At 34.4% G+C, this 14242-nt stretch overlaps 1 protein-coding gene across 8 annotated transcripts in view; it reads left to right on the top strand.

Annotated features, from left to right (window-relative positions):
* CDC42BPA (CDC42 binding protein kinase alpha) overlaps positions 1-14242 on the top strand; it is a 426736-nt gene that overhangs the window by 388174 nt on the left and 24320 nt on the right. For all 8 annotated transcript variants that reach the window (XM_036754912.1, XM_036754907.1, XM_036754911.1 and 5 more), the window contains 3 exons: positions 800-884; positions 4542-4665; positions 6010-6127. In XM_036754912.1, coding sequence (XP_036610807.1) covers positions 800-884; positions 4542-4665; positions 6010-6127 — 327 coding nt within the window. The remainder of the gene's footprint in view (positions 1-799; positions 885-4541; positions 4666-6009; positions 6128-14242) is intronic.

The following is a 14242-nucleotide window of genomic DNA, read 5'->3' as shown; positions in this document are numbered from 1 at the left end:
CCCACACAGTTGGTTTAAAAAAAGGACCTAGAGCATGTATAATTTTAAATTGTGAAGGCTTCTATATATTGATATAATTAATCTTTACAAAGAGCTGAACAGTTATAAAATTTGTGACAAAAGCAGTGAACAAGCTTCTCACAATTGAAAAAGTTAGGATTTTAAAGGTTCAGATTTTCTTAAAAAATAAAACTTTTTTTCCATCTTATGTCACAATCTTGGCAAATAGAAAATTGCCGTGCTCAGAAAAGCCAATTAAGTGAACAAGAAGTACTTTCATAAAGATATATTTGTATACCATGCTATGTGAGAGGAAAGTGTCCAATTACATTTCAGTAATTGTTCAATTTCCAAATTAGTTCTTTATAAAGAATAAAAAACAAGCAATTGCCTTTATCTCACCTTAACATTTTTTAAGACATTATGAACTTGCACAAGAGATATATTGTTGTTTTGTCAGCATAACAGTTGTAATCACAAATGACTCCAAAAAGGTCATTTTAATTAAATAATTTATTTCATTTAAAGGCAATTAGCACTTTTAAATAATAGACATATTTTATTTGAGATTCTTATTAAATCTTCATGAGTTGGTATTTCAAGTTATATATTTTATACTTTCAGAGTCAGAATTAATAGCATCACTCTACATTTCCCACAAGTTATATTTGAGACTGCATTGTTTGTAGTAAGAAGGATGAAGGGAGGTTCTTAATGGTATATATTCATTAATAATAGTTTTACAATTTGATTTTGCATTAATTTGTTGAAATAATCATTTCCTTTTTGGTTATTTTAGGTGCGACCCTTGAACACAGAAGGATCATTAAACCTTTTAGGGTTGGAGACAATTAGATTAATATATTTTAAAAATAAGATGGCAGGTAAGGGGGAAATATAGTCTTAATGGGAATACTTATATAAAAATAATCTCTTTGTGGCTGTGACTTTTGTTAATTGGAAACCATGCCGTACTAGAATCAGCTGAAAAAACATGTGATAGCTAGCCTGGAGAAAAGAAGTATTAAAGGTAGAGAGAGCAAAAAAGATGACAGCTTTCTTTAAGTGTTCAAAGGACTGTAGTCTGTGAGAGACATTAGATTTATTCTACTTGGCCCCAAAAGTGAGAACTGGGAGCAAAGTATGGAAGTTGCTGAGAAGCAGATTCAGCCTGAGCTCCTGGAGAACAGGGAGGTTTTCATTTTTTGTCTTTGTTTCTCTACCATTTAGCACAAGTGCTGGCACACTTATTAAATGTCCACTCACTGGAGGTCTTCAAGCAAAGGCTTGGGATGATGTACAAGGAATCTTGGTCAGGAACCAGAACAGACTAAGGGGTTTCTGGTAATCTGTGATTCTATGGGGCTATTGTAATGATTTTATTTATTTGTTTTTAATGGCCAGAGCTTAATGGACTTTCCAAAATGTCTACCTTATTCATTCATTACTTAATAATAGACTCTGTCATAAAGCCATCCTTAAATTCCCAAAGAAAATAAATATGAAATCGTCTGTGTAGGACTAGCAGACTATGTTGAAATCGAAAGTTATGATTTGATACAATGAGCTTGTCCTAGGAATTCATTTCAAATCACAGATTTATTTCTGGAAAGTACATTCAAGAGGTTATATAATTCTGTATTTTGAAGATGAAGAAACTGAGGGGTGAAGAAATTATGTGGTATGCCCAGAGTTCCATAGGTGGTTAAACCAGGATCGGAATCCGGATGTTCTGACTATAGACCCATCACTTTTTTCTATTATATCACTGCCTTCTAGCAAAAATGCCACATAGATATGTATGACTCCGGGGACAGTTGCTCATCCCACAATCAGCAACTGAAGCAAAAAGGACTACTGGACAGAATATATAATTATATACTATTTAAAGAAAACACCAAAATGCAAGAGAACCAAAGTCAAATTCAGTGGACAGAGTTGATACTAAACTCCCTAAGTTAAAGCATATAACATCCATTTCTCTTAATAATTGGTAACTAAAAGAGTAGAGAATGGCATTTTTAAATCACCTGTAAATCATGATATTAGGCAGTTTTGCTGAACTGTTTTCAGCACATGGAGTGGTTTGGGAGTTTAACATTTTGGGGGGATTTGCTTATGTCAAAATATAGTGTATCCATACAAATTGTGTTATTAGTATACCTGGAGTCTATTCAGGCTTAAAGTAAAGCATTTTGCCTAAATATTTTATTGGTCATTTTATTTTTCGGATGGTATGAACAGGGAGACTTATGAAGGATGGCCATTCAGTTAGACATTCTAATAGCTAGTTCTAGCATAAAAAAAAATGTCCAGGAGACACTGCAGGCAATATAAATCATTCATTTGACACTTAAAGCACGTATTTCCATAGAAACAGTAGCTAGTGGGAAAATCACAGAAAAACTATTTTACCCATGCTATAGCTGAATGCTAGTTGTAATGATATTAATAATACTATTTTTGTTGTTTAGTCTTTTTTAAGTCATGTCTGACTCTTTGTGACCCTTTTGGGGTTTTTTTTGCAAAGATACTAGAGTGGTTTTCCATTTCCTTCTCCAGCTCATTTTAAAGATGAAAAAACTGAGACAAATGGGATTAAATGACTTGTCCAGGGACATACAGCTAATAAGTATCTGAGGCTGGATTTGAACTCAGTTCTTCCTGACTCCAGGCCCAGCAATCTATCCACTATGCCACCTAGTTTAGCTATAGTACAGGTTAAATAGATTTGGGGGACTGTCCCAGCTCCCTAGGAGCTGTACAGAAGTAAGTCTGGCCAAGAGAATGATTGTCATATTAAGAGAATTCATAAATTAAGAATCTAGTGGACATTGTCGTGAGCACTTCTGTTGAATGAAGCTACTTCTGTGCTCCAACCTAAAATCGTAGTCACATTTCTCTACCAACTTATTTGCCAGATATTGCTCTTTCTATCCCCACAACATCTCTGACATCTGATTCCTTCTCTGCCCACACAGCCACCACTTTAGTTCAGGCTTTCAGCACTTCTCACCTAAACTGTAGCAGCAGTCTCCCTAAGAAGAAGGCCCTAGGACCCATCAAACGCAAGTGCCCTCTCTACCTCCCAGTCAGAGTAAGGAGGAGGAACCTCATTGATTCCTGAAGAGGAGTGATCAAGGAGGAAATTGAATGACAGCCTAGTTACTCGACTTAGCTGGAATGTTAACCCAAACTGTATTTTTAATTATTGTAGTTTTCTTCTTAGGGATTCTTTAAAAAGTTACCTGAAATCATCTTAGGACATTGATATTGAAGGACATTAGCAGCTATGCTAGAAATGCATATTAGATTAATGTTAAATAGAATTGTTTCTAGCACATTTGTGTTCAGTTTTTTTTTCTTTGACAACACATGGCCTTACCATGGAAGGAATTTGTAATCTAATCCCTGCCCCTTCTCTTTATTATACTAGTCTCCTGAGGCCTTTTAAGACCCATAGCCTTCATGAAGCCTTTCTCTGCTGCTCTAGCCCACACATCAGGTCCTATTTTTGAGTACCTCCTAGCATTTGTATCAGTTCTTTGTCATGGCAGTCTGTCATATTCAGTATGAGGACCTTGTTGCATATTTCATTCTTTGCCTCATGTCTTGCCTTCCCAACAAGATTATAAGCTCTTTGAAAACAAATAATATTATAGATAGATCCCCTATAGTGCCTGTAGTAACATTTTAATAGTTATTCAGTAAATACTTGTTTAATTGACTCCAACTGAGAAAAGTAGCCTTTTTATATCCTATTACTTTAAGGCAGGATTCTACATATATTATTAAAATTGATTTTGAAATGTATATTATGTACTCTAAAAGTACACAGTAAGTACTTAGGATGACATTACATAAACATATGTTGAAAATTACAAATACTGCCACAAGCGAATACAATTATTAGAGAATGGGTTCATTATGAAAATCATTCATCTTTTCTAATATTTATTCTCTCTTAGTAAGATTTTGCAAGTCATACATAAGTTGTTAGTAGTTGTTTTATGCCATCTGAATGTCATAATGAGGGCACTGTATCTTAATTTCTAATCGTAACATCTAGAACTGGTCCAGCTCTGTCATGAATATATCACATTTCATAAATTCACTGTCCCTGATTTTGTTTGCTTGTTTTTATGGTAGTTTTATTATAGCATAGTATAGTGATTCAGTTGCTGAACTTGGAGTAAGGCAAATCTACTTATTGGATGAGTAAACATAGGCAAGTCACCTGACCCCTCTAAGCCTCTGTTTTCTCATCTAAAAAATGAAGATAATACATGGAGTACTTCCTTGACAGGGATGTAATAAAGCTTAAATGAGATAATTTTTGTAAAGTGCTTTGCAAACCTTAAAGCACTGTATGTAAATGTCAGTTATTATGATGAAAATAATAATTCCTTGACATTTGCAAATTTCTTTGAAGCTAATGAATAAAAGATAAAAGCAGATAAGCAGATTATACAGCAGTATTGTTGAATTCTTTTCCTCAAGTTATTTGCTAGTTAAATTCAAACTCATTTTGTTTTTAATAGAGGGGGATGAGCTAGTAGTCCCTGAAACATCAGATAATAGCCGGAAACAAATGGTTCGAAACATCAATAATAAACGGCGTTATTCCTTCAGAGTCCCAGAAGAGGAAAGGATGCAACAGAGGAGGTCGGTATTTAACTTATATTTGTCTTCTGTCCATGCCTGTAGACCCTGAAGGACCATTTGTTTGGTGACAGTGCTGTATTATTTGTGTGAAAGCAAAAGTCAATCTCTGAAACTCTGTCAGACACCTGTGTGTGTGTCAGTCCAGCAATGTGTTTTATCTTGTCTGTATAATTTGAACTAATCCTTCTATGGTTGTAAAGATGCACTGGATTCAAGTATATTATTTGGACTTTTAAATAAATGTGTGCAATAGCTGTAATTTGGAATGCATGCCTCCACAAATTGGGTACATCTAGTACATATGTGTGTATATACTCTAAACTGTACATATGAAGAACTCTAATAAACATTTTATAAAAGAAGAAATGGCACTAAATGTAAATATGGATTAAATACTTTTAGACTCCGGTTCTGCTTTCCTTTATTTGAGGGTATTACTCTTGTACAATCTGTGAATTTACTATAAGATTTTTCATTAATGGTGTATTACCTAGCTAATAATTTTGCTGGAATTTCTGTAAATGTATAGGCAAAAGGCAGGTAATGATTCCACCTATATATAGAACTATCTCAATTGTTATTATTTTTAAGGATAAACAATAAAACAGTCCAGAACTGTCTGGGGCAGAGATTTTTTTTTTATGTCTTTGACTTCATGAGGTCCTGTTTTCCACCAGAAATTATGAATTATTTTAAACTCCTCCAAAGAGGAGAATATCTTCTTTCCGTATTCACTAAGTTTTCCTTTGAAAAGATCCTAAATCCTTTTCTATAGTTTCTGTGTTGCCTTGAGAAAAGCACTAGCTTTAATATAAAAGCAGAAATGTTAACTTTTAGCTGTGAATGTTAAGGTAAATTTGGGGGTATTTTATTTACTTTGTTGTTGTTATGTTATTGAATGCCTAAATGATATCTTCCAAAACACTGCTAAGGTAATTCTAATTCCAAACATGAACAATAGTGCAGTATTCTTCTAATTATATTTTTTTCTGTCCTTTGGCTTCTCCACCTTCGAAGAAGAACCACGTCACCATTGCATCCCCCTTCTGCATCTTTTCTTGAATGTGATCTCAGCTCCCTCTGACTGTTAATTCTCTGCCTCAGTCACGATTTGGAATTTTTGTGGGTGCATATATTGGCTTGCAAGACACAACTTCCCCTCTTCCCTTTCTACAAGTTTGAGGCTGAGAAGAACAACCGCACTGAGGGTTATCCTTCTTATTAACGAGCAATTTCTTAGATGGTTTCAGATTTTTCTTCTAAAAAGAGACAATGTATTTGTTTCTTTAAATGCCCACTTTAACTCGTAGAAATAGTATCTAAATTAGACATTTTCTCTTACAGGGAGATGCTTCGAGATCCAGAAATGAGAAATAAATTAATTTCTAACCCAACTAATTTTAACCACATAGCACACATGGGTCCAGGAGATGGAATACAAATCTTGAAGGACTTGCCCATGGTAAGAAAAAAGAAGAATAAGTGAGAATCAAGTGAGTTTGCAAATTAAAAGAAAAATAAGAAGTTGGTTTTAGAACTGTATATTGCTAAGTCTTGGTAAAGCGGGTTTACCTAAATATACCTTAGCACATGTAACATACCTGGCAAGATAGATTTTAATGTGGTTTTGCTGTAGTTGAAGACAAAATGTATGACAAAATTTTCATTTGGTTTCCAGCCTGGAGCTGCTCTTTGGCTTCAGGGAATCCTCTACCAGGGCATGCTGTAAGTTGAGAATCTACATCAAACTCCATAGCTAAATTTAAAATTTAGTTGCTAAACCATTCTGAGTATTACAACTAAATTATCACTGAAATTAAACATAGGAAGTTGGTCTCTCTACCTAAATCAGGGAATCAAGTCACCTAGATGGAAATTAATGACTAAATTAAAATTTTTTCCCTGTCTATTTAGTGGTCACAGACTACATTAAAAATACTTAAGTAAAAAAAAAATGTTGGTGTTTTAACCATTTTCTGATCAGTGGGGGATAGATAAAACCATGCTGAATGTGGTATCCTGATCACTAGGTTCCAGCCCCACTCCTCTGGGTGAGTCACTCTGCTCCTTCCTCTCTAAAATGGAGACAATAAAACTTGTACTGCCCACCTTGCAATGTTGTCACCCTGGCTATCCCCCATGCTTGAAACACTTCCTCTTCTCTCACTACTGACCTCCACGGCCTTCTTTAAATCCCAACCACAATCCTTCTGTAGGAAGCCTTCCCCAACCCCCTCTTAATTCCAGTGCCTTCCCTCTGTTCATTGTCTCCTACTTATTATATATGTATGTATGTAAGAATGTATGTATTGGTTTACATATTGTCTTCCCGTTAGATTGTAAGCTCCTTAAGGGCAGACTTTTTTTTTGCCTCTTCTTGTATCCCTAACATTTAGCTTAGTATGTGATACATAGTAGGTGCTTAATAAATATTGATTGATTGATTGAAGATTTAAGAAAATCAAGTTAAAGGTTGAATGATTTACAATTTATATTTCATAGACTTAGTGTCTTGATGAACATTAATTTTTAGCTAAACTTTTTGAAATTACATGCAGACTGTAGTACTAAGCATTAAAGATAGTATATAAGACATAAAAAGAGTGTTCACTGCAGGATGTAAAATCTGATTGGAGACACTATGTGAAATCACTTGAGAGTAATTATATCAATATGTGCAAAATAACTACTTCATTTTATTACAATTTTTCAGGGGTGGGGGACAGACCTGTGGTTTCATTGATATAGGGAAGTCTAAATAAAAAGAATAGTCCCACTTCTCGGGGTGGATCCAAGACGGTGGAGTAAAGAAGCGCTCAGCCAAGCTCTCCAGACATTCCCCTCCAAACAACTTTAACACCTCAGATCGATTTCTGCAGTGGCACAGCCAACAAAAGGTCAGAAAGAAACCATTCAAATATCATGGAGCCACAGTCAGGATTCCATGCAGAAAAAGGGTGCAGGAATCAGGTGATTGTGTTGGCATGACATAAAAAAATGGATAGACAAGAAAGAGAGATGCCATGGGAGAAGGGGAACGGTGAGGAAGAAGAGGGAAAATTATCTCAAATGAAAGAGGCCCACAAGGAAGAACTACTACAGTGTTCAGGAAAGTGGTTGGGGCAGGCCAGGCACAGTTAGTAATCATAACTGATTATGAATGGGATGACTTCACCCATAAAATGGAAGCTGATGACATAATGGATTAGAAACCAGAAATACACTTGAAACAGAGAGACATACAAAGAATTAAAATAACAGGCTAGAACAGAGTCTATTATGCTTCAGCTAAAGTAAAAAAAGACAGGGGTAGCTATTATGATCTCAGACAAAGCAAAAGCCAAAACAGACCTAATTAAAAGGGATAAGAAGGGAAATTGCATCTTGCTAAAAGAAACTGTAGAGAGTAAAGTACTATCAATTCGAAATAAATAAATACACACACATACCCCAAATGGCATTGCTGTTCAGTCGTTTTAATCATGTCTGACTCTTTGGACCAAATTTTGACCCTGTTGGACCAAATGGCATAGCATCTAAATTCTTAAAGGAAAAGTTAAATTAATTACAAAAGGATATAGACAGTAAAACTGTACTAGTAAGAGACCTCAACCTTCCCCTCTCCAAGCTAGATAAATTTAACCATAAAAGAACTAGGAAAAAAGTCAAGGAAATTAATAGAATCTTAGAAAAGCTAGATATGATAGACCTTTAGAGAAAATAGAATGGGAACAGAAAAGAATATGCCTTTTTCTCAGTGGTATATGGCACCTACACAAAAATTGACCATGTATTAGGGCATTAAAAACCTTACAACCAAATGCAGGAAAGCAGAAATATTACATACACCCTTTTCAGATCATAATGCAATAAAAATTATATTTCATGAACAGCCATGGGAGTATAGATTAAAAGCTAATTAGAAACTACATCTAATCCTAAAGAATGAGTGGGTCAAAGAACAAATCATAGAAACAGGCAATAATTTCACTAAAAAGAATGAGACAACATTCCAAAATTTGTGGGTTGCAGCCAAAGCAGTTCTTAGGCATACATCAATAAAAGAGAAAGAACAGGTCAATAAATTGGGCATGCAACTAAAAAAGCTAAAAAAAATTTTAATCCCCAATTAAACACCAAAATGGAAATCCTGAAAATCAGAGGAGAAAGCAACAAAGTTGAAAATAAAAAACCAATTGAACTAATAAACAAAATTAGGAACTGGTTTTATAGAAAAAGAAAACCAATAAAATGGAGTAAACCATTGGCTAATTTGATTTTAAAAAAGAAGAAAAGCAAATCATTAGTATCAAAAATAAAAAGGGTGAATGCACCACCAATGAAGATGAAATTAAAGCAGTTATTAGGAGTTATTTTTCCCAACTATATGCCAGCAGGATGGACAGTCTGTGTGAGATGTTTGACTATTTACAAGAATATAAATTCCCAGATTAACAGAAGAGGGAAAAGAATATTTAAATAACCATATCTTAGAAAAAGAAATTGAACACACTATCAATGAGTTCCTAAGAAAAAATCCCCAGGACCAGATGGATTCACAGGTGAATTGTACCAAACATTTAAGGAACAATTAATCTCAATACTACATAAAGTATTTGAAAAAATAGGTAAAGAAGTAATCCCATTAAATTCCTATTATGACAAGAATATGGTTTTGATACCTAAACCAGGGAGGACAAAAACAGAGAAAGAAAAGCATAAACCAGTTTCCTTAATGAATACCCACAAAGAGATTACAATAATATATTACAGAAATCATATGCTATGACCAGGTGGGATTTATACCAGGAATATAGGCCTACTTCAATATTGAAAACCATAAGTGTAATTGATCATATCAGTAACAATAAAAACAAAAATTACAGGACCAACAGATGCAGAAAAAAGCCTCTAACAAAATATGGTATTTTTCATATCAATAGATATTGATCTGTTCCTATTAAAAAACACCAGAAAACATAGAACTCAATAGAATCTTCCTTAAAATGATGAGTAGTATCAATCTAAAACCAAAGTATTATCTGTAACAGGGATAAACTTGAAGCTTTCCCAGTAAGATCAGGAGTGAAGCAAGGATGTCTATTATCACCATTATTATTCAATATTGTACAAGAAATGCTAGCTATAGCAGTAAGTCAAGAAAAAGAAATTGAAGTAATTAGAATAGACAATGAGGAAATACAGCTCTCACTCTTATGTGCTTAGAAGAACCCTAGAAAAATAATTTTAAAACTAGTTGAAACAATTATCAACTTCAGCAAAGTTGCAGGATACGAAACAAACCCACATAAATCACTAGCGTTTCTACATACAGTACTACCAACAAAACCCAGCAGGAAGAGATAAAAAGAGAAATTCCATTTAAAATAATTGAAGACAATGTAAAATACTTGGGAGTGTACCTACCAAGATAAACCCAAGGATTATATGAACACAATTACAAAACACTTTTTATACAAAAAAGAGATCTAAACAATTGGAGAAATAGTAATTGCTCATGGGGAGGCTGAGCCAATATAATAAAAATTACAATTCTGCTAAGCTAATTTACTTATTTAGTACCATACCAAACAACCAAAGAATTATAGAGCTAAAAATAATAGTAACAAAATTCATCTGGAAGAATAAAAAGTCAAGAGAAGCAATGAAAAGAAAAGTTAAGGAAGGTGATCTAGCACTTCCAGATTTCAAACTATATTACAAAGTGGTAATCTTGGAAACAATCTAGTACTAGCTAAGAAAAAAGAGTGGTTAATCAAGGTAATAGATCTGGTACGTAATACACAGTAGTAATCTAGTGTTTGATAAACTCAAAGATCCAAACTTTGGGGGTAAGAACTCAACATCTGACCAGAATTACTAGGGAAACTGGAAAGCAGTTTGGCGGAAACTAGGCATATACCAACATTTCACAGCATATACCAAGATAAGGTCAAAATGGATAAATGATTTAGACATAAAGGGTGATAAAAGTAAATTAGGGGAGCATGGGAAAATGGGGCTTTCAGATCTGTGGACAGGGGAAGAGTTTATGACAAAACAAGAGATAGAGGGGATTCTGAGAAGTAAAATAGATAATTTTGATTACGTGAAATTCAAAGCTTTTGCACAAAAAACCCCAAATTAATGCAGCCAAAAGTAGAAGGAAAACAGGAAACGAGGAGAGATTTTGCAAGTTTCTTTCATAAAGGCTTAATTTCTCTAATATATAGGGAACTGAATAAAATTTATAAGAATGTGTGTCATTCCCCAGTTGGTATCAAAGGCAGTTTTCAGGAGAAATCCAAGTTATCAATACTCACATGAAAAAAATGTCCTAAATCACTACTGATTAGAGAAGTGCAAATTAGAACAACTCAGATACCACCTCACACCTATGACACCTGGCTAACATGACAGAAAAGTAAATAACAAATGCTGAAGGTATGTGGAAGAATTGGGACATTAATGCATTGTTGATGGAGCTGTGGACTAGTCCAACCTTTCTGGAGAACAATTTGGAACTATGCTCAAAGGGCTATAAAACTGCATAAGCTTTGATCCAGCAATACCACTACTAGATCAAGAGATCAAAGGTAACAGAATAAGACCTATTTGTACAAAAACATTTATAGCAGCACTTTTTGCAGTATCAAATAATTATAAGTTGAGGGAATACCCATCAATTTGAAGAATAGCTGAACAAGTTATTGTGTGTGATTGTGATGGAATGCTGTTGTACTATGAGAAATGATAGGCAGAATGGTTTTAGGAAAACCTGGGAAGTCTTTTATGAATTCATGCAAAGTGAAGTGAGCAGACCCTGGAGAGCATTGTACACAACAATGGCAATATCGTAAGGATGATCAAACGTGAAAGACTTAGCTACTCTGTCAAGATGGTGATCCACAACAATTCCAAAGGAATATCTGCTTCCAGAGAGAGAAATGATGAATTCAGAATGCAGATTAAAGCATACTTTTTTAAACTTTCTTAATTTTTCTTATTTGATTTTGTTTGTGTTTCCTTTTGCAACATGGCTAATGGGGAAATATCTTTTGCATGACCTCATGTGTATAATCGAAATCAAATTGCTTGCCTTCTTAAAGAGAGGAGAAGGGCAGGAGGGAAGGAAGGGATTTGGAATCCAAAATTTTTTAAGTGATTGTCAAACAATTTTTTACCCATAATTTGGAAATATTTAATGAAATAAATAAAAAGAAATTTTAAAAAAGAAAAGAAACTAGCCTCTACCAGTACAAATGAGTACCTGCTCTTCAACTTACAGTCTTCAGAACAGGGAGATTTCAAGGAACTTGCTCAGAGTCACACACCAATGTGTATCAGAGTATTTTATTAAAAGGTGCCTATATCTTCAGTATTAAAATGTTTTTATTATTTATTTTTTATTCTTTTTAGCTTATACAAAAATAACACATTTTTCATCAGCAGAAAAATGTTTCCAGAAACCCTATTCATATTTATACATACACTATACATATATATTTATACATACGCTATACATATATAGTGTATATGTGTGTCTGTGTGTATATAGTTTCCCTTTAACCTATAAATAGAAACAAATTTGCACATTCATATTGCAGAATTTGCTTTAAGAGGAATTGTATTAAAGAAGCAAAATATGTTACCTGTGTGATTATCTGTACTTTCTGAATTCACCACCAGGGAATGAATGCCTTTTTCTAAGTCTACCAGTGCTTTTTGCCTGCTTTTTATTTATTTGGTGGGGGAGGGTGGAAGGAGGGAGAAGTAGAGATCTTTAACTTCTTCTGGTTACAGCACTTTGGCTTTCACTTGGAGTCAAAGGACCTGGATTTAAATCCCATCCCTGCCAGTAACTACTTATATGGCCTTGGGTAAATCCTTCCACCTCTCTCCACCTCACTTTCTATAAAAGAAGGGAGTTATAATAGATGACCTCCATGGTCCCTTCCAACTCTCAATCTATGATCCTTTGATCATGGATGTATCAGCAACTTGTCTGTTACAGATGAGGTGAGAGTTGCCATGGACACTGAGAGGTTCAGTGACTTGTCATATAACAAGTCTTGGTCAGAGGTTGGACTTGAACTCAGATCTTCCTGGCTCCAGGGTTGTTCCTGTTCTGCTTTCCGCATAAAGTTGCCATGATTGATATCATTTCAGTAACATCATTAATATGTTAACATTAAGCCTCACTATAAAGTCACAAAATCTTTTCGCGTTAGGTGTAGCTTGATGGTACAGTGTATAGAGGAGAAAGAAAGGAAATTAGTATATTTATATAGTGCCTATTATGTAATATGCTTACTATATGCCAGGCATTATGCTGAACACTTTACAGATATTATTACATAGGTGGGTAGATAGGTAGATAGATAAATGGATAGAAAGAGTGAGTGAGCATTGGACCTTGAGTCAGGAAGACCCAAGTTCATATCTGGTCTTAAACACTTCGTTTTTATGATGCTGGGCAAGTTGCTTAACCACTGTCTGCCTCAGTTTCCTCACCTGTAAAATGAGGATAATTATACCACCTATCTTACAAGGTTATTGTGAGCATAAGATAGGATAATATCTGTAAAGTGTTTTGAATTCTTGAAACACTGTGCATAAATGCTAGCTATATTATTTGTTTACTCAACAAGCCATTTTTTCTTAGGAAACTAACTGTTCCTTATAATGTAATTTCACCATTTCACTATTACTATGTTTTTGTAGAACTAATTAATGGCAGTAAGTGAGATATTAAGTAAGAATATAAAGTTTTATTACTATCCTGTTTTGAACCTTTTCAGGAATATTCATTTAGTTATGAAACAGCCCTCTCTGCTCTATATAGTCACTCTTGGTTTCATCAGAAGAAAGAACATCTTTTTTCTTTTACCCATCAGGTTAAGAAACCCATGCTATTATTATTAAGGGATACAGCTTTAATGTCATTTCTCAGAAATGTATCCTCAGACCCCTTAAGCATTATTTTTCTCCTGTGAATTGGCAGCTTTAATCTACCTCAGATTAATTTCACCTGGAAACTAAACTATGCTTTCTGTTAAATGAGCTTGGTAAATAATGAATAAAAATGCTGTTTTTCCTTTAAAGAATATTGGTTGCTTTTTTTCCCAGACAAATATCATGCTTCATCTGCAGTGGAGGCAGGGGCTTAGTGTAGTAGAAAAGCCCAGGATCAAAAATCTTGCCCTGAATGTCCCTGTTGGCCATGTGACCTTGGGCAAATTGCTCAGTCTTTCTGGACCTTAGTTTCCTCATTTGTAAAAGGTATACCAAGTGACTTTTAAGATCTATCATGAAGATTCTATAATTCTAAACATGAGCGTTAATTTATGTTTGCATATTTGAGAACTTCAGATTCTGTTGAGGTAAGAATAGTAGAAAGTAATTCATATCTTTGTGTATATGCTGCCGTGTACTTGAGAAAAAAAGAGGTCTCTTTATTCACTAATGGTTTTTTTGTTTGTTTGGGTTTGGGGGGGGGGTTGGTGTTTTTTTTCCTTTGACTTTGGTTTGGCCACTGGTGTAGATTTGCCTTGTGATTTTGGTGGGGCCTAGTTTA

The sequence above is a fragment of the Trichosurus vulpecula genome, chromosome 4 (genome assembly GCF_011100635.1).
Source record: "Trichosurus vulpecula isolate mTriVul1 chromosome 4, mTriVul1.pri, whole genome shotgun sequence".
NCBI classification, from domain to species: domain Eukaryota; kingdom Metazoa; phylum Chordata; class Mammalia; order Diprotodontia; family Phalangeridae; genus Trichosurus; species Trichosurus vulpecula.
The sequence above is the reverse complement of the archived record's forward strand: the minus strand, read 5'-3'. Positions and strand labels throughout refer to the sequence as shown.